This window comes from Echinops telfairi, unplaced genomic scaffold (genome assembly GCF_000313985.2).
Source record: "Echinops telfairi isolate 266 unplaced genomic scaffold, ASM31398v2 ScPeMD7_7412;HRSCAF=8450, whole genome shotgun sequence".
NCBI lineage: Eukaryota > Metazoa > Chordata > Mammalia > Afrosoricida > Tenrecidae > Echinops > Echinops telfairi.
The window spans coordinates 11,331,892-11,350,056 of NW_022111312.1; the positions used below are offsets into that span (position 1 = coordinate 11,331,892).

Consider the following 18,165-nt stretch of genomic DNA (forward strand, 5'->3'; position numbering starts at 1 on the left):
TACTGAACCCTCTGACTCTTTCTATATAACAACCCCTGGCAGCTATTCAGGGAGGGCCACCTTGGACTAGAATGTGAGCTGCATGGTCACAGACCTTCCCAAAGAGCTCAAGCATGTTGAAAACCTGGCTTCCGGGACAGCCTCCCCTCCAGGTATGCTGCTCCCATGGGCATTAGCAGACTGGCCCCAGAATAAACAGAGGGAACGAGGCCCCTCACATGCTAAACGGAGGACTCACTTTTCAAAATTCACACTCAGCAATCCTTGGAAATTGATTTCTGATTTCCTTTAAAGAAGTTATCTGACTCATTGGGGTAGGGCTGTGCAATGCTTTCTGGATCTGGATGGGGGAGCAGGAAATGGACCTGGGCCTGAGTGGACTCTAGCTTTGGACTGCCCATCATTGTTGAAACATACCAGCCTCTCTTGGTTGCAAGATTCCAAACTTAACTGACTGACACAATTAAGGAGTCCCAGGGCTTCAAACACAGCTGGATCCAGGAGCTCAGATAACACCATCAGACCTAGGGAGGCCTCTTCACCTCTCTGTCTTCATTCATGTTGCTCTGCTGCCAGTCCCTGACTATCCCCTCAGTACCCGTAGTGGAAAGAGTACTCGGCTCTCTCTCCAGAGCCAAAGAAACCCCAGCACAGGGCCTTGTGTGACGTCTCCAGGGCCCCTGGAACAACCTTGAACCAATCACTGCGGGCTGGTAGGTGTGGTGCTCTGATGGACAAACCTTAAGTCACATGATTAACCCTCAGGTTGGGGTTGAAACTGCTCCCTCCCACCCACCCCCACTGCCCTGTACACATGGCCTCAGAGTGAGATGGTTCCAGAAAATTCTGGAAGAAGAGGGAGTGGATATCTAGTACTCTACATTTTCAAGAGTTCCAAGAATCCTAGGAACCCAGGCCGCAGCCAAAATGGTTAAGATCAAGAGCCCACGTGGGATCTGCGAGTGGCTGCTGAGACCACAGAGAGGAAGAGGGTTGCAGGTGGCAGGAGGAGTCAGAGCAAGTCTTCAAAGCTCAAACCTAACAACAGCCCTTCTCCCAGCTAGACCCCTGCTCTGACGCTTGGCTCTCCACCCTCCCCAAGGGGGCTCCCAGCACCACGTCTCCTAGCACAGAGCTGGCAAAGGCATCGCAGTGACAGAACAATAGTTTACTCTCACTGGTGGTGGTGCCACACCGACCGCCCCAGCTGCTAGTTTTTCCTTCTTGGGTCACTCTCCAGGCGCGAGGTCCGAGCTTCCTTCAATTTTAAGTTGTCCAGCACCAGCTGCCGAAGGCTCCTGTGGTCCAGTGGATGATCCACTGCAGACACAGGGAGATCAGTGCGTCCTCCCCAAGGCCTATACTTGCGGTGAATATGAGGGCCCCTTCCCTACCGAGGGCCCCGAGTCTGGCTGCGGTCGAAGCAGCCAAAAGGATTAAGGATGGCAGAAGAGTCAAGGGCACAGGGCGACAGATGGGATCCGAGAACCTAGCGTGGCTGGTTCTTCAACAACTGATAACATTTAGATATTTGAAAGCTCATTTCAAATGGTCACCAAGTCATTGGGATTAAAAATAATAATAATAAAGCCAGGATATCTAAGCTTTGGGCAGGACATGTGGCTGGGTCACTAGTGGCGTCCCAAGGAGAAAAGTCCCCACTCGGACCCCATCACACGGCCACGGCCAAGGTGGTACCCAACGGGGCTGATGGGGGAAATGGTGGCCCACGTGCAGCCCCACCTTAGGCACCTGGGAATGGCGTCCCCAGGACTGAAGGCAACGCCACCCAGCAGCTGCACAGGTAAGGGAGGATGGGAACAAACCTTCATCTAGCTTTTCGCTGACAATCTCCAATGTCAACATAGGCGGCAAGACCTTGCTGCCCTCTGATGTCTTGAGGAGGGCTGAGCCACCCCAGAAAGGGTTGGCGAAGGCTGGTGGGACCTCGGTCTCTGCCCCTTCCATATCGAAGACCCGTTTGCAAGCCTCTAACAGCAGCAGGTCGTTGGTCTTCTTTTCAATGATGGCTGGAGAGACACAGTAAGACCAAGGTGGTGGCCCAGGGCAGGTGCCCCACCCCACCCCACCCTGGGGGATCGTGGGGAAGGGTGCCCCTGCTGGAGAGGCGCAGGAAACGATGGTGTTTCACTTAACACTTGTAAAAAGCAGCCCCATGGCACAGTGGTTGAGAGCTCATCCAAAGGTCAGTGGTTCAACTCCACCAGCTACTCCAAGGTCGAAAGATGTGACCGTGGCCTTGGAAACACTATGGGGCAGTTCTACTCTATCCTTCGGGGTCACTGTGAATCGAGGTCCACTCACCAACAGAGGGTTAGCATCTAAAATGATAGTTACTCTAGGCATTCTTAATTGTGGGGGAAAGGGCAATATCATATACCCCTATTAGTTACTGTGGAGGTGATTCCAACTGCAGGACACTCCATGCGTATCAGACTAGAACTGTATTCCACCCTGGGGTGGATTTGAACCTCCAACCTTTCACTCAGTTAAGCACTTAACCCTCTGCAACATCCAGGGTCTCCACCACCAGCCCTAGGGGGTGAGATGTATTGCTTATGAGGAGAGGGCTGAACAAAGTACAGATATCCAAACAGTACCTAAGCAATCAGCACAACATCTCTCTGGTATTGAGATTCTGGGAGGGAGGGGTCATGAGAAAAACAGTATCTGAAAAAAATCCCTGGGGAAGGAAGGAGGATGAAGCACGGTTGAATAATGCTGGCTTACACTCCAATTGGCATTTGCACCCATCCTACCTGGCTTCAGAGCCCCCAAGCATCACGTCAGACCTCCTGCCTCCAGAAGAATGAGCCGCCGCCGCCGTGCCTTGTCACAGAATGCCCTGGAAATGCCAGCCAAGGACCCCCCAGCACCCTGCTCAACTCACAGAAATACTGCGGAAGGTTGGAGTTGGTGATCTTGCCCGTCTCCCCCAGCTGCACCAGGACCTTGGTGGCGTCACAGTGGATCTTCGTGAACAGAGCCTCCACCGAGTTCCTGAGGTTCTCCAAGGTCCTGCTGATCTCCTTGTAGTTGTTCTCGTACAAATCCGCTTCCTCCGTGGTCTTCTTCAGTTTCTCCTGCCGGCAGAGCCCAGTTCCCGTCCCCACAGGGTCAGCTGGGCCCAAGCCCTGGGCTCAGCCCACCAGGGGTGCTGGCAGTGGAAAGGGGATTTGGGGACCCTCTGGGACCAGGGCCTCAGTCTGAGGGGATGGGAGACCACAGGAAATGGCCTCAGTCAGGATTGTTAATGAATGAAAGGAAAGAAAAAGAAATGTCTTGCTGGAGAAACTGGGGCTCTACGCCACGCCACCAAAAGAGGAAAGCCAGGACTTGAACTTAGTTTGTGAACTAAGTTTGTGTCCAGTGGCTTCCTCCTGCTGGCTACTGGGATAGGCAGTTCTCAGAACATAAATAAAATTTAAATTCCTCACAAGAAAAAAAATCACACAGTTCTTTAAAAGGTCACGTCAGCCTGATGTGACAGAAATAAAAACTTCTGGTATGTGTATGTACACAAGAGCCCTGGTGGCATAGCGGTTACTCATTGGGATGCTAACTGTAAGGTCAGCAGTTTAAAACCACCAGCCAGCGCGAGGTTGAAAGACAGGGCTTTCTGAGGGCAACAAATGTATAGATGTGCTTTACACAATTGATCTATGTATTGTGATGAATTGTATGAGCCCCAATAAATTGATTAAAAAAAAAAACTTAACAGGCGAAAAAATAAATAAAAAGAAACCATCCCAACCCAGTGCTGTCCAAGCCCATAAATCCAATATTAGCCCATATGTCCGAAAAAAAAAAAGAAAAAAAAAGACAGGGCTTTCTAGTCCTGTAAAGAGTCACCGTCTCGGAAACTCACAAGGGCAGTTCCACCCTGTCCTATAGGGTCATAATGAGTCGGCATCAACTCGAAACGGCAGCAAGTTTGACTTTTGGGGGATTGGTTCTGTGTACAAAGGAGCCTGGTGGAGCAATTGTCTAAGGCAGCGTTGGGCTGTTAACAAGGTCAGTAGTTCAAACCCTCCATATACTCTCCTGTCCAGACCGTCTGCTCAGAAACCCACAGGGGCAATTCTCCACTATAGGGTTGCTATGAGGGGTTGATTTGGGCTGTATTTTGTTTGGGGGTTAGGTGTCCAGCACCGTCAATGTTCCAGACACTGTATATACTACGATATCATCTCAGCTCAACCCCACCATCGCTCCAGTCTTTAGATGAGGAATAGTGAGGTCAGAGCTGTTTGGGTACCTCTTGATCAGGCAAGTGAGTAAAACACCTGGCCTCACCATCGCCTTGTTAGGAAACTAGGGCTAATGAACTAGGGCCACCCACTCCTGTGGGTGGGGGTAGGGGTGGGGCGTGATATTGCTATTCAGACAAAGCCAGCTTGCATGAGTGCATTTGAAAGCAGGAGCCCCACCCCCACCCCCCAAGTCCTGCTGAAGCCAAGGAACGATACTGATGGGGGGAGGGGCGGGGGGGGCAAGGGGAGGGCACAGGCAGAGGTGGATTTGCCCAGTCAGCCTCCCCAAACTGCTCCTCTTTAGACCTTCAAAACCCTACGATTCACAGCACCAGGAGGCCCAATCCCAAGAAAGGGTCTGAAAGGTCTCATTGAAGCCTGTGCCCAGGGCCCCCTGGCAGGCACCTGGCTGAGAACAAACTTTGCTGCCACCTAGTGGTTCTCTAGAGAATGGCACTGCAAACCAATCACGAGGCACAGGGTGCTTGTCAAGGAAGACAGCCCCAGAGAGAACACAGCCCGGAACACGAACACGGAGGCAGGGCTAGGAACTATTAACTGTGGGCAGGACTTCGGAGTCTGACTCTGTAGGTCCACGTCTTTGGCAGACAGTGCTATGCCCCACTCATTCTCTCCTTCGACTTCATACTGAAACTCTCGCTGTCACTGGCTCTGGGGTGTCCCTCTCCAGACTTATTTCTTAACAAAGTCAATGAACAAAACAAGCACAAACTTCTAACTTGCTCAAGTCACTGTTACTTTGGTCCCAAGAAGCCATGGTGATTCAGTAGTTAAGGCATTTGGCTGATAACCCAATAATCAATGATTCGAACCCATCAGCCGCTCAGTAGGACAAAGATGTCAAAGATGTCGCAGTCTGTACCTGCAAAGACTACAGCCTTGGAAACCCTCTGGGGTGGCTTGACTCTGTCCCAAAGGGTCGCTCTAAATCAGAATCAACTCATTGGCGATGGATTTTTGTAGCAGCTGCATGCATCCCAATGCTCATACGCTCTCCCAGCTCCATGATATGGACTTTATTTCCTGAACCTCAGTTTCCTCCTCTGTCAAGTGGAGAGATCAACAGCTCCTGCCCCACAGGATTTTTGTAAGGATAAAATAAAATGGTGTAAATGAAGCACTCAATCCAGTGCCTGGCAGGTGGTAACCGCTCAAGCAATGCTCATCATAACTATTCCTGACGGACAACAGGGCACAGCCAGGCCCCGGGGACAGAGAAAGACAGCTAGGGAGACAGCTCTTGTAGAAGCCAGTCCATGGACCTGGCAGAGAAGCAGGAAGGGCTTTCCAAAGGACTGAGCAGTCCTAAGGACAAAATTCTGCAGCAAGACCTGGTCCAGAGGCTGCCTGGGACAAGAGGTTCGGGACATGTACAGACACAGCTAGGTCCGTGGCTGCTAAGGGAATAAATATCTTCCTGCTCCTGACAGACAGGCAGGCAGACCGGTGCCACCCACATCCCTCTCACCCTGCCCTGCTCTTACCTCTAGTTGTCTCAGGGTGGAACAATGGTCCTCATGGAATGATTTCTGCCGGGATTTCAAGTCGATGATCTCGTTCTGTTAGGGTGAGTAGGGACAATGAAGAAAAATGAGTGCTCCCTGCCCCCAGCACACTCTCAAAATAAGCCTGTGCCTCCAGGAGACAATGGGGGGGGTCAACCAGTAGTTTTCCAGAGCTCCAGAACCTCTGGGCCCCCAATCATGCCTATGGAGGTCCTTTTGAATGTTTCTTCATTAACAGGAGGGTGAGGTTATATGGTTCCTCTTTTAATTTTCCAGAAGAGCACAATCAATCGAATTTTTGGCAGTAGTGTAAATGTTCTCACTGCCCTCTCCAATATCATCGCCACCTGTGTGTATGTAGAGCTTGAAACGTGGCTAGTTCCCTGGAGGGGCTCGTTTGAATTTTTAATTTAATTTTAATGAGGAGCTGCTGGGTCAGACCCCATAAAGTTTTATGGTCTGGGAACCCCTATGGACCAGTTTGACTCCGATCTACAGGGTCACTGTGACTAACAGTCTGAATCAATGGTTGGCAGTTGGCATGGGTCTGTCTGGGGGGTGCCTACAGCAAACTCACTCAGCTGCTAACCAAAAGGTAAACAGTTCATGTCTACCTAGAGGCAATTAGGAAGAAAGGCCTGGAGAACTACTTCCCACAAACGTCACTGGGGTCGCTGTGGAGCACAGTTCTACTCTTGTCAAGGAGGGGTGGCCACAAGTCAGCAACAGCACAACACAGCAACTGAGAGGGTAGAAAAACATAGTTGTACTTCATTTAGAGGTGGTTAATAGGTGCTGTAGGGAGTCCTGGTGGCAGAGTCGTTAAGTGTTCAGTTGCACTCTGCAAAGTCGGCAGTTCAATACCACCAGCCACCCCATCGAGGAAGACGGCGCTCTCTACTCCCATATACAGTTACAGTCTTTGAAACTCACAGACCCTGCCCTATAGGGTCTCTCTGAGTCAGCACTGACTCCGTGGCAGTGAGTGGGTGCAGATTAGACACGGGCTCTGCAGCAGAGGGTTCTTATCAGAACCCCCAGGGGGGGCCTGTGGCTTGGCAGCTCTAGGCCAGCCCAGTTTGGCAATTCCCAAGTTCCCTGGGACCCCTGCTGCTGTTGCTGCTTGCCAACCAACTTTGAGCACTGCCAGCTAGGGCAACATGTCCGAAAATAAAGGCACACACACTCCTTGACAACATCACCTCTGAGAATGTGTCCTGTGTAAGGAAAGAGGGCAGGTCCACAAAGATGGCTGTCTGATGAATTGCTGACAACTCCCCCCTAATTAAAAGAACCTACATCGTTACTAGTGGAAATCAGTTATATCCATTGTAGTCATAAAATTGCCCTATAATTGGGGGAAGGGATCTCGAGTAACAATATGGTTAAAATGCCAATGCCTGGTCCGTCCTCAGAGAATCCGGGTCTGCAGGCATGGGAAAGGAGTCCTTGGGGCGCAATAACTGCTAACTGTTGGCAGTTCGAGCCCACCTAGCGATCCCCAAGGAGAAAGAGCTGGCCATCTGCTTCCATAAAGATTGCAGCTTTAAACCCTCCTGGGGAATTCCACTGTCCTACAGGTTCCACATGGGTCAAAATCTACTAAAGGAAAAGGGATCCTTTTTTTTAGGGGGTGCATGTTATGTCAAGGTGATGAGATTCTTCCACACTCGGGGCGTCTGCACAACCCTCTGGTATGGCTTATCCTCATCCTCCCATCAGGACTAGGAAAGCGCTCCCTCCTGAAAAATGAGTCCAGGGCCCTGCCCACTCCCAGCCCCACCTGGTCCTGCTTTCCAACTGCCCGGCCTGCAAAGACCTTCCCTGCAGTACCGAAGTTGGCTACCAGAGGACAGTGGTGGCACACTGAACGGAAGGCAGCCAGCTCAAAGGGCCTTGTAGGCTCAAATGGGCCCCCATAGGGAAACAGGAAAGGAATGTACCGGGCTGCAGGTGAACAGGGTGGTGGTGGGATTTGGGACCTCTTTACAGAGGCAGCTGCAGCCAGCTTCTCACAAAGAGCAGACAGACCTCATTTTCGTAGAAAATTAGATATTAAGACTTTCAAGTGCAATCTCCTGTTGTTTGAATATTGGCAACTGCTTCAGAATTTCTTTCCATTCCTCCCTCCCCCCCTTAGCTGCAGGTGAAATACGATGTTAGAATCCTCGTCCTGTTTTTCTTTTTTAATTTGTTTACTCATTAACTGCAGTGAGCAGTGACAGCAAATAAGGGTCCAACATCCCCACCACAGCCCCGCCCCATCTTCATCCAGGACCACGCGGCTCATTTCACTACACTTGATCTTAGCGAAAAAGCTGGGAAGCAATACCGCTTGTGTTATATAGTAGTTTTCCTCATGGCTTTCTGCTCCTGTGAAGTGCCACTCTCAGAAGCCTACAGGGGCAATTCTACCCTATGCCACGGGGTCCGTGTGAGTCCCCATCAACTCGCCAGTCTTGTGCATTTTCCTCCTGGCATAGGTTTAAGCAAACATTGTCTGTAGCTCTCTAGTGAAAGCTTAGAAATTCCATCTAAAGTGATTGTGTGCCATCCCACAGATGGCAAACGGAGGTCAGAAAAGGCAGGAAGGTGGTTATCTTTTCTCAGACCCCCCAGTTCTGACAGACAGTAGGGCCCCATCCTGGTGACGGTCAAGAAAGGCCAAGGTCAGTGGTGCTGAGAAACCTCCCCTGCCTGCACACTCACGCTGGTGGCGCTGAGGGTTACACAGTGGCTGTAGAGAGATTAAACACATATTGGGGAGGCGGAGCTGGGGAGGAGACTAAGGCCCTAACACGTGAGGAGAACTAAGGAGTATCCAGATAGATGCTGAAGAGCCAAGGGCCTTCCCCCAGAGCCCACGAGAGAAAAACCTTTCCTCCAGAGCTGGTGCCCTGAATTCGGACTCCTGGCCTTCTGAACTGTGAGAAAAGCCATTTGCATTTGTGAAAGCCACCCCCGCCCCTCTGGTGGTTTTTGTTATAGCCAAAACTCCAAAACCAAACTCACGACCATTGAGAACATTCCAACTCATGGTAACCCTATAGGGCATAGGAGCGCAGTCCCCATGGGGTTCTGAGTATGTGAGTCTTGACTGAAATAGAAAGCCTCATCTTTCTCCCCCAGAGCAGCTGGTGGCTTGAACTGCTGACCTTCCAGTTAGCAGCCCAACACGTAATCCACTCCACCACCAGAGCTCACTGTATAAATAAAACACTTGCCATGGCTTAAATGTCACTTTGGGGTGCGGTGGAGGCATGGCCACCTTCATTGTATGCATCAATTTCAGAAAAGCTAAAATGTCAGGAGACACTGGGGGAATACAGCTGAGTTTCTCAAACAGCCTCGACCTTGACACCCTTTTTCTGTGGTGCACCTGATGGAGTGTCCCAAGGAGCCTGCTTGGGGCGGAAATGTTGTGGAAAGATGGTTTAGGGGCCCAGGGGTGGGCATCCCCGGCCCAAGGAGCCCAGGGGAACACAGACCTGGATCCTCTCGGTCTTCTTGTGCATCCTCTCCATGTCATTGTTGAGCTCTGTGACATAGGTGAACCGGGCAAAGTTCTTCTCCTCCTTGGCCAGGAACTCCGCAATGAGCTGGTCCAGGTTCCCATTCTCGGACAGCTTCAGCAGCCGGAGGTGGGCCACCTCGTAGCTCTCGAAACTCTCCCCTTTGTGCTTCTTCCCATGCTTCTTGGCCTTGAGGGCTAGAAAGGGAACACCCAGCCACAGTGAGCAAGGACATAGAGCCACGCAGAGCGGCACCAGGCAGACAGCACCTGCTCAGTTCATGCCTTGGGCAGGGAGCTGGAATCTTCCATGAGATGGAAACTTCGCTCATCTCTGCATGGCACAAACATTTCATCACCCATTGCTTATATTCCTAGTAGCAACCCTGGGGGTGCAACGGCTTTGCCCTTGGCTACTCACTGAAAGGTGGGTGGTTCGAACCCAACCGGCAGTCCCCAGGATGAAAGACCTGATGATCTGCTCTCACAAAGATTCCAACCGAAACCCATGGCCGGGGCGTCCAGTATGACTTAGAGTGACCTCACAGAACGGCCCCCAGAGGGCTTCCAAGACAAGGTGTGCACAACTCTTTGTGCTTTTTCACTGCCACAGGTTTCTCCACAGAGCAGCTGGTGGATTTGAACCACGAAGCTTTCAGTGAATGATTCAGTGCACCGCTAACTAGGGCCCCTTCCCATAAAGATCTCAGCCAAGAAAATCCTATGTGTTAAAATCATATTATTGTGAATGAGGGGTAGTGGGGAGTGGGGACCCAAAGCCCATCTGTAGGCAACTGGACATCCCCTTACAGAAGGGTTGCAGGGAGGAGATGAGCCAGTCAGGGTGCAGTGTAGCAACAATGAAACAACTTTATTCCAGTTCCTAAATGCTTCCTCCCCCCGACTATCATGATCCCATTTCTACCTTACAAATCTGGCTAGACCAGAGGATGTACACTGGTACAGATAGGAACTGGAAACACAGGGAATCCAGGACGGACGATCCCTTCAGGACCAGTGGTGAGAGTGGCAATATCGGGAGGGTGGAGGGAAGGTGGGGTAGAAATGGGGAACCGATTACAGGGATCTCCATGTAACCTCCTCTCTGGGAGACGGACAGCAGAAAAGTGGGTGAAGGGAGATGTCAGACAATGTGAGAGATGACATAATAATAATAATTTATAAATTATCAAGTGTTCATAAGGGAGGAGGGAGCGGCGAAGGAGGGGGGGAAATGAGGAGCTGATACCAAGGGCTCAAGTAGAAAGCAAATGTTTTGAGAATGATGAGGACAACAAATGTACAAATGTGCTTGACACAATGGATGAATTGTGACTAGAGTTGTCTGAGCTCCCAATAAAATGATTAAAAAGAAAAGAAAAAGAAAACTCGGTTCTGTTATCTCATGTGGGATTGTGATGAGTCAAAATAGACTCGGTGGCACCCAGACTCAAAGCCAAGCTCCCTGTCATTAAGTTGATTTCCACTCACAGAGGCCCTGTCGGACAGGCTAGAACTGCCCCTTTGGGTTTCTGAGGCTGTTGCTCTTTATTGGAGTCGAAAGCTTCGTCTTTCTCCCGAGGAGCAGCTGATAATTGTGGAACGCCCAACTCATAAACACTATGCCACCAGGGCCCAGAGAGGGTACCTTCTTCCTTTCTGGCCTGCTCCTCGAACTCCATGCGGTCATTCAGCTTCACGAGCAGGAAGGACTTGAGCTTGTTCTCGTGGGCGTAGACGCGCTCCAACTCCCGGATCTCCAAGTTGTACTGAGAGATGTCCTTCTGCTGGCGGTCCTTCATGGCGGCCATCCGAGCCATGGCTTCCAGCCTGGGCAGGAGGGACACAGTGTCTGAGCATCCACAGGTCTCCTCTCGCCTCCTGCCTCCCTGCCTACCCAAAGACTGCCACTTCCTTCTTTTTAATCCTCGTTTCTCATTCCTCCTTCCCCAAGGTGACCCTGAATCTCAATGAGTTTGCCTCTTCTGGATGGTTCCTGGAAGCCAGATCACACAATTATTTATCCACTTGTGTCTAATTAATTTCACTTGAGATCCCCTGGGTTGTGCAAACAGCGAAGCACTTGACTGGGAGGTTGGTTTTTTGAACCTACCCAGAGCATCTCGAAAGACAAGCCTGAGTTCTGCTGCCCTAAGGAGACTCTAAGGAGCACAGTTCTACTCTGTTTCTATGGGGCCACCGGGAGTCTGGATTCACTTGTGGCAACTAACAGCAATAATAACTTCACTCAGCATTTTTTCAAGGTTCACCCGTGCCTTAGCATGTATTAGAACCTCTATTCTATGTATGGTTGAGTAATATTCCATTATATGACTAGACCACATTTAGCTTATCCATTCTTCTGTTGGTGGGCACTACTACCACTACCATCACTTTTTAAGATCATGAACATTCACGGTGTAGAAGAATTCTGCTTACCTAAACACCATCAGCTAACAAGCACTAGACCATACCCAGGAAATTGTTCTCCCATCATCATCATCATCACCACCACCACTTGTCAATTACCAGGTGCCAGGCACTCCCTCACATATGCTAGCATTATTTAATCCTCACTACCACCCAAAGGAGCCCTGTGCATGTTGTGTGTTTGGCTGCTAACTGCAAGGTCAGCAGCTCAAATCCACTAACCACTCTGAGGGAGAAAGATGAGGCTCCCTGCTCCTGTAAAGATTTACAGCTTTGGAAACTCAAAGGGGCAGTTCCACTCTGTCCTATAGAATTGCTGTGGATCTGAATCCACTCGGTGGCAGTGAGAGTAAACAGTCAGAAGTCCTGGTGGTGCAGTATGTGTATAAAATGCCTATGTCAAAATCACTCAAACACCCCAGTCCTTACCTCACAAATCTGGCTAGACCAGAGTATGTACATTGGTACAGATAAGAGCTTGCAACACGCAGAAGCCAGGACAGATAAACCCCTCAGAAACAGTAATGGGAATAGCAACACCGTAAGGTTATAGGGAGGGTGGGATGGGGAGGGAGAAAGGGAGAATCAATAGCAATGATGGATGTACAGCCCACTGCCACCCCCAAGGGGCATGAACAACAGAAATGTGGGTGAATAGACACAGTGGATGGTGTAAGATATGAAATAATAACAATATGTAACTTATCAAGGGTTCATGAGGGCGGGAGGGTGGGGAGGGAGGGAAAAAAGAGGAGCTGATCCCAAGGGCTCAAGTAGAAAAATCTTGAGAATGATGATAGCAACATATGTACAAGTTTGCTTGATATAGTTGATTTATGGTTTGCTATAATATCTGTAAGAGCCCCCAATAAAATGATTTCATTTTTTAAAAATCAAACAACAGCCAGCAAATACATTTACCTCACTGTTAGAGCTAGAACAGGACATTTATATTATATATCTATGTATATATATACATACATATATATTTATTTATATATACACCAGAAGGCCACCTGATTGCACATCAATATCCTGAAACAAATTCCTCTTCCCTGAATTCCTTAAATATTTTCAGTAACTATTTCCTAAAGAATATTAGCACTTGGCTATTCTCTATAGCCTGTGTTGAATCAGTGTTAATTCTTCGTTTGTCACTATATTTGAAATTATAAAATGCACAATTACTTGTACTTCTAGACTCTGCACCCAAACCGTGTCTCCTATTAAGCAACTGATGCTGTAGTTAGAAAGGTCACCTACCCAGAGCAGTTTGACTTTGTCCTCTAGTTAGGAGCCTCTCTTGGTCAAGGAGTTCCTGCCCACCCAGCCTTGCACTGAAGCAAAGCAGTAAAAGACACCTTACACAACCAAATCCTTGCAGAGAAGATACACTCCTTTATAGAAAAATGAACCTGAAAAACCCCCGACTCTGAAAACGGAACTCTTAGCCTGGCAAAGCGGAGCCAAGATAAACCAAATCTATAATATTCTGAAGTGTGATCATCAAATTCTTAATCAAAGGCAGGGCGGGGGGTGGAGAACATTTTAAAACAATGACTCTCACCATGACTGAGACATCTAAGGTCTTAGGCTAATTCCCTCTTTTGTCTTTAGAGGCTTCATTTTGGATTTTTATTTTTATTTATTTAATCATTTTAGTGGGGGCTCATACAATTCTTATCACAATCCATCCATCCATCCATTGTGTCAAGCACATTTGTACATTTGTTGCCTTCATCATTCTCAAAACATTTGCTTTCTGCTTGAGCCCTTGGTATCAGCTCCTCATTTCCCCCCTCCTTCCCCGTCCCCCCTACCTCATGAACCCTTGATAATTTATAAATTATTATTTTGTCATATCTTACACTGTCCGACATCTCCCTTCACCCAATTTTCTGTGGTCCATCTCCCAGGGAGGGGGTTATATAGAGATCCTTGCAATCGGTTCCCCCTTTCGTCACAGAATGGAGCCTATCACGTCTGTAAAATTTACAATGTACTTATGACCTGTAACAAGCAAATTTACAGAAAATTCTGTTTTCCTCATCCTATTCTGCTGATCCACAAGTTCTAAGAAATTGAGTTCGTAGTTAAGAATGGTCAATGCCAAAAAAAGAAAAAAGAAGATATTCAACTAGTGCAGTTATAAAACATGTGATTTTATGGTCAACTGATTCTCAGGAAATGCCCTCTTTGTTCCAGTGTTTGTGTAACTCATGCCTGGGCCCTTACAAAGCCCTGTACTTTTCCATAACCTTGTTCTATCCCACCTCTAGTCTCTGTTAATATCAACCAGTCACGGGCATTTTCGCTGTACCTTCTGCTTGTCTTTATGGGCCTTCGTAAATGAGCAAGGAGCACGTTGTCAAGAGCTTCTTGACTCTGGTTTCCCCTTTTGGACACTAAAAAAACGTTTTACTTTTTCACTTTCACGGAGACTCATGGTCCCTGGGTAGCACGGGAGAATAAGTTTAGCACAACTAACCAAAAGTGTATTGTTTGCACTCACCCAGAGGTACCTCAGAAGAAATACTTGGGTATCTTCTTCCAAGATTTTTTTTTTCAAGAAGGGAGAGTGTTTTAGTATTTACCACAATAAAATGTTTTAAAATAATACGTAGAGCACCATGGCTGGCACATAGTTGGAGCTCAGGAATATTACGGTGGTACTGGCATGGCTTCAACACATAAGCACAAGGGCAGAGGTGCCTCTCTAAGAAGCTAGATACTCAGCAAGGGGCCCAGAAGTATCTTTGAGGTGGGGGTGGGGGTGGGTCTCTCCCCTACCCCACCTCTGCTCGTAAGCCTGAGCAGACTGCTCAATGGCCACATTCATGGTTTTCTTCTGCATGGACAGGCGCCTGTGCAGCTCCTGGTAGACGTGGTCATAAGCGGCTTTCTCAAACCGGAGGTCTTCAATCTCCTTCCGGAGCTTGGCATTGGTGGTCAACATATTGTCAAAGTGGACGGTGACCTGTGGGACAGACTGTGCTATTAATTTTGTAAGATCATGTAGTTAGGGCAGTTATTTTTTTTAATGATGCAAGCTGAAGTATTTAGGGGTGAAATGTCATGATGTCTGTAATTTGCCTTAAAATACCTTTGGGGGAAGAGTGACACAATTATAGAAAAACATTAACAATTGCTACATCTAAATGATGGGTATGTGGGAGTTCCTTTTATTCCCTCTACCTTTTCTGTATGTCTTAATAAATTTGTCTTAGTTAAAAAAAAATTAAAGGTGATTTGCTGCACTCTCATACACTTGAAAGAAACAACCACACACACAGAGTCCTAAGATTATAGGCTTAAATTTGAGCCAAGGTTTTCAAGCTGCATTGCGAGCTGAGGTTCTACTGGGTTAAGACTGGGGGTACCTGAGGGTACAATGGCTGAGTGCTTGGCTGATTAAAGGGTCATCCCTTAAACCCACCAGCAGTTCTGTGGAGAAAATACTGATGATCTACTTCCTTAATGATTACACCCTAAAAAAAAAATCCCTGTGGGGAAGTTCAACTCAATCACACACAAGATTGGAGTGTGTGTGTATTGGGGGGGGGGGAGGAGTGTTGCCCAGGGCACAAAATTTAAAGGGGAACTCACTCTCACTTACACTCCCTCAGCCTGAGAATGCATACCTCTTTAAATTTGGCACCCTGGCCTCTGTTTGCCTCCTTTTCCGAGACTAAGTTTCACTGTTCCGGTGTCTCAGTAGCCACCCACCATGCCAGAGTGATGAGGGTGAGGCTCTGACTCTAAATCTGCTTCTTCCAGTTACTCTTACAAAGATAACAATTATCAGTCACTTGCCATTTACTTTGAATTTTACTCCAGGTCTGTTGGCACACTGCCTGTCTTGGCTGGTGAGAATGAAAGTCATTAAGGGGAGAACTCTCAGACCCCAAGAGTAGGTAGAAAATATTTCAGAGGCTTAAGGAGGATTCTGGGATGCTGAAATTGCCTTTAGAGATGGATATCCAATCTCCTAAAAGATGCAACCACACCTGGTTAGACAAGAAGATAATAGGGAACCAGTTTAGATGCAAAAAAGCACACCTCTCAGAAATGAAAGAGGAAACACTACCAACCCTAGAAAAATTAAAAGCATTATAAGGATTTAGAATGTTGAAAAGCAAGGATGTTACTTGGAGGACTAAGGTGAGCCTGACCAAGAAATGGTATTTTCCATTGCCTCATGTGCATGAGAAAGTTGGACTTTAACGCTGTACAACATGAAGAGTATAATCAATGGTGCCGGACAGTACATGTAGAAGTTGTGGAATTAGAGAATGTTTTGTTGTGTATATTTTTACCACAATTGGAAAAAAAAGACTTTAAAACCATGTGGACAAGGAAGAACAATATGTTCTAGAACGGAATGTGGTGATAATTGTACAACTCTACTCGATACAGTTAGATTAGTGAATTGTATGGCAGGTGGGTGAAGTGCTCATAAAACCATTTAATTTTTTTTTAAGTTGGACAGTGAATAAGGAAGCAGAAGAAAAATCGATGCCTTCAACTATGGTGCTGAGAAAGAATATTCAACCTACCATGGACTGCCAAAAGAATAAACACATCCGTCTTGGAAAAAGTACAGCCAGAATGATCCTTAGAGGCGAGGATGGCAAAACGTTGACTCTTAGAAGGAGAGACCAGTCCCTGGAGAAGGACATCATGCTGGGTAAGGTGGAGGGGCAGCAAAAAAGAGGAAACCCTCAGTGAGATAACCGGACACCGAGGCTGCCACAATAGGCTCCAACGTAAGAACAAGTTCTTCCGAGGGGTAAAAGGGAGACAATGTCAAGGAAGCCACAAAGAGAACGAGTGCTTGGAAACCGACTGTGGTAGCAGTGGTACAATTCTGCTTGATGTGATTGAACTGTGGAATGACATATGTATTAACTTCCAATTCATAATAAATTTAAAAAGTAAAAGAGAAAAAGAGCGGTTGTGAGGATGGTGCAGGACTAGGCCGTGTTTCGTCCCGTTGTACAGAGGGCCGCGATTAGTAGGAACAGACCAGACGGCACCAACAACAACAGGAACAATGGCACAGCAACAAATTAGATGGCCTGCATGAAATGGAGAGATTCCAAGGGAGACACAGACTGCTGAGGGGACACAAGAAATAGGGACTCTGAAAAGAACTATAGCCAAACAGCAGACCTCAAACAGGAAGCCACCCATGCCTGCATTCATTGCTTCAATCACTGGACTCACAGAGGTTTGCTGAGCACCAACTCAGAGCCTCAGTTTCTAACTGAGGGGGCCCCTTACCCCAACTGGGGTAACTAAATGCAGGGCAGGATCCTGGGCCTTTGCCCACCTAGAGGTTGTAACTCAGTGGATCAAAAGGAGTGGGAATCGGGGACTTCTAGGAAGATGGCAACAGAGTAACAGGTACCAGAGGGACTCTGAAGAATTCAGCCCAGGAGAGTTGCTTAGAGGGAAATTCAACACTGCTGGACCACAGAAGGAGCATCGTAAAGATAAGTAGGCACAGACCCACAGGTTTTGAGGGGCTGGAGGCTTTTGCCTTACTACAATGGAGGCTGGCTATGGCTTGACCTTAGCCCCACCACTGTCTCTGCCAGAGCCAGGGGTTTAATCTCAACAGCCACAGCTTGCTGCTGCCTCGGAGCAGGGACTAAACCCTTGCAGCCCCCAGGGGCAGGGATCAGGGTTCAGCTACATTGTTACTTTTGTTTCCCTCTCCTCTCTACCCCCTCACAGTCTCGGAGGGCTGAGCAGGGGCTTTTCCTCAACACAGCCACAGCTTGCTGATGCCGCTTGGAGGCAGGGATTAAACCCTTGCAGCTCCACGGGCAGGGATCGGGGCTCTGCTACATTGTTACTTTTGTTTCCCTCTCTTTTCTATATCAACTCACACTCTCAGCAGGCTTACTTTTTAATTTTTTTCTCCTCTTTGTCTCTTTCCTGTTCTCTCAAACTCCACTGCTGACCTCCAGACCACTCCCCTTAGCCTAGGGCATTTACATCTGCACCACACCCAGCTTGGTTAGCTCCACCCTGTGCAGTTAGCCCAAGGCTGGAGAAAGCCCTGCTGACCTCCACCGGGGATACTCCACTCAACTTCTTACCAAGGAATTCCTGCCTGTGTGCCTGAGGGCCTAAAGCAGCTCAGCCAACACTCATCAATATTCCAAGCTGCTGCAGGAACCTCTGCCCAACCTCCACAACACCAAAACAGGCAACCTACCAGCCTTCTGGGGCACACCCCTAAGAGGGAAGCCACAGGAGGATAAAGTGGTAGGTTAATTCCATAGTGAAATTAGCTGTAGGCAGTTTGAAGAAGCATTCCTACAACTCTCCCAGAGAGAGCCAGTACTATTTGACTCCCTGGAGAATGGCACCTGGATTCTCTAAAACAACACAAGGCAAACAGCCATCAGCCCCA

General features: G+C 48.3%; 1 protein-coding gene across 1 annotated transcript in view; it reads right to left on the minus strand.

Annotated features, from left to right (window-relative positions):
- Positions 1 to 1,147: 1,147 nt before the first annotated feature.
- CCDC63 (coiled-coil domain containing 63) overlaps positions 1,148 to 18,165 on the minus strand; it is a 38,338-nt gene continuing 21,320 nt past the window's right edge. Inside the window, exons 5-11 of the mRNA XM_004709701.4 lie at positions 14,537 to 14,718; positions 10,960 to 11,141; positions 9,289 to 9,509; positions 5,780 to 5,854; positions 2,912 to 3,104; positions 1,827 to 2,030; positions 1,148 to 1,320 (exon numbers count right to left, since the gene is read on the minus strand). Of these exons, the coding sequence (XP_004709758.2) occupies positions 1,211 to 1,320; positions 1,827 to 2,030; positions 2,912 to 3,104; positions 5,780 to 5,854; positions 9,289 to 9,509; positions 10,960 to 11,141; positions 14,537 to 14,718 (1,167 nt within the window). The 3' untranslated portion in view covers positions 1,148 to 1,210. The remainder of the gene's footprint in view (positions 1,321 to 1,826; positions 2,031 to 2,911; positions 3,105 to 5,779; positions 5,855 to 9,288; positions 9,510 to 10,959; positions 11,142 to 14,536; positions 14,719 to 18,165) is intronic.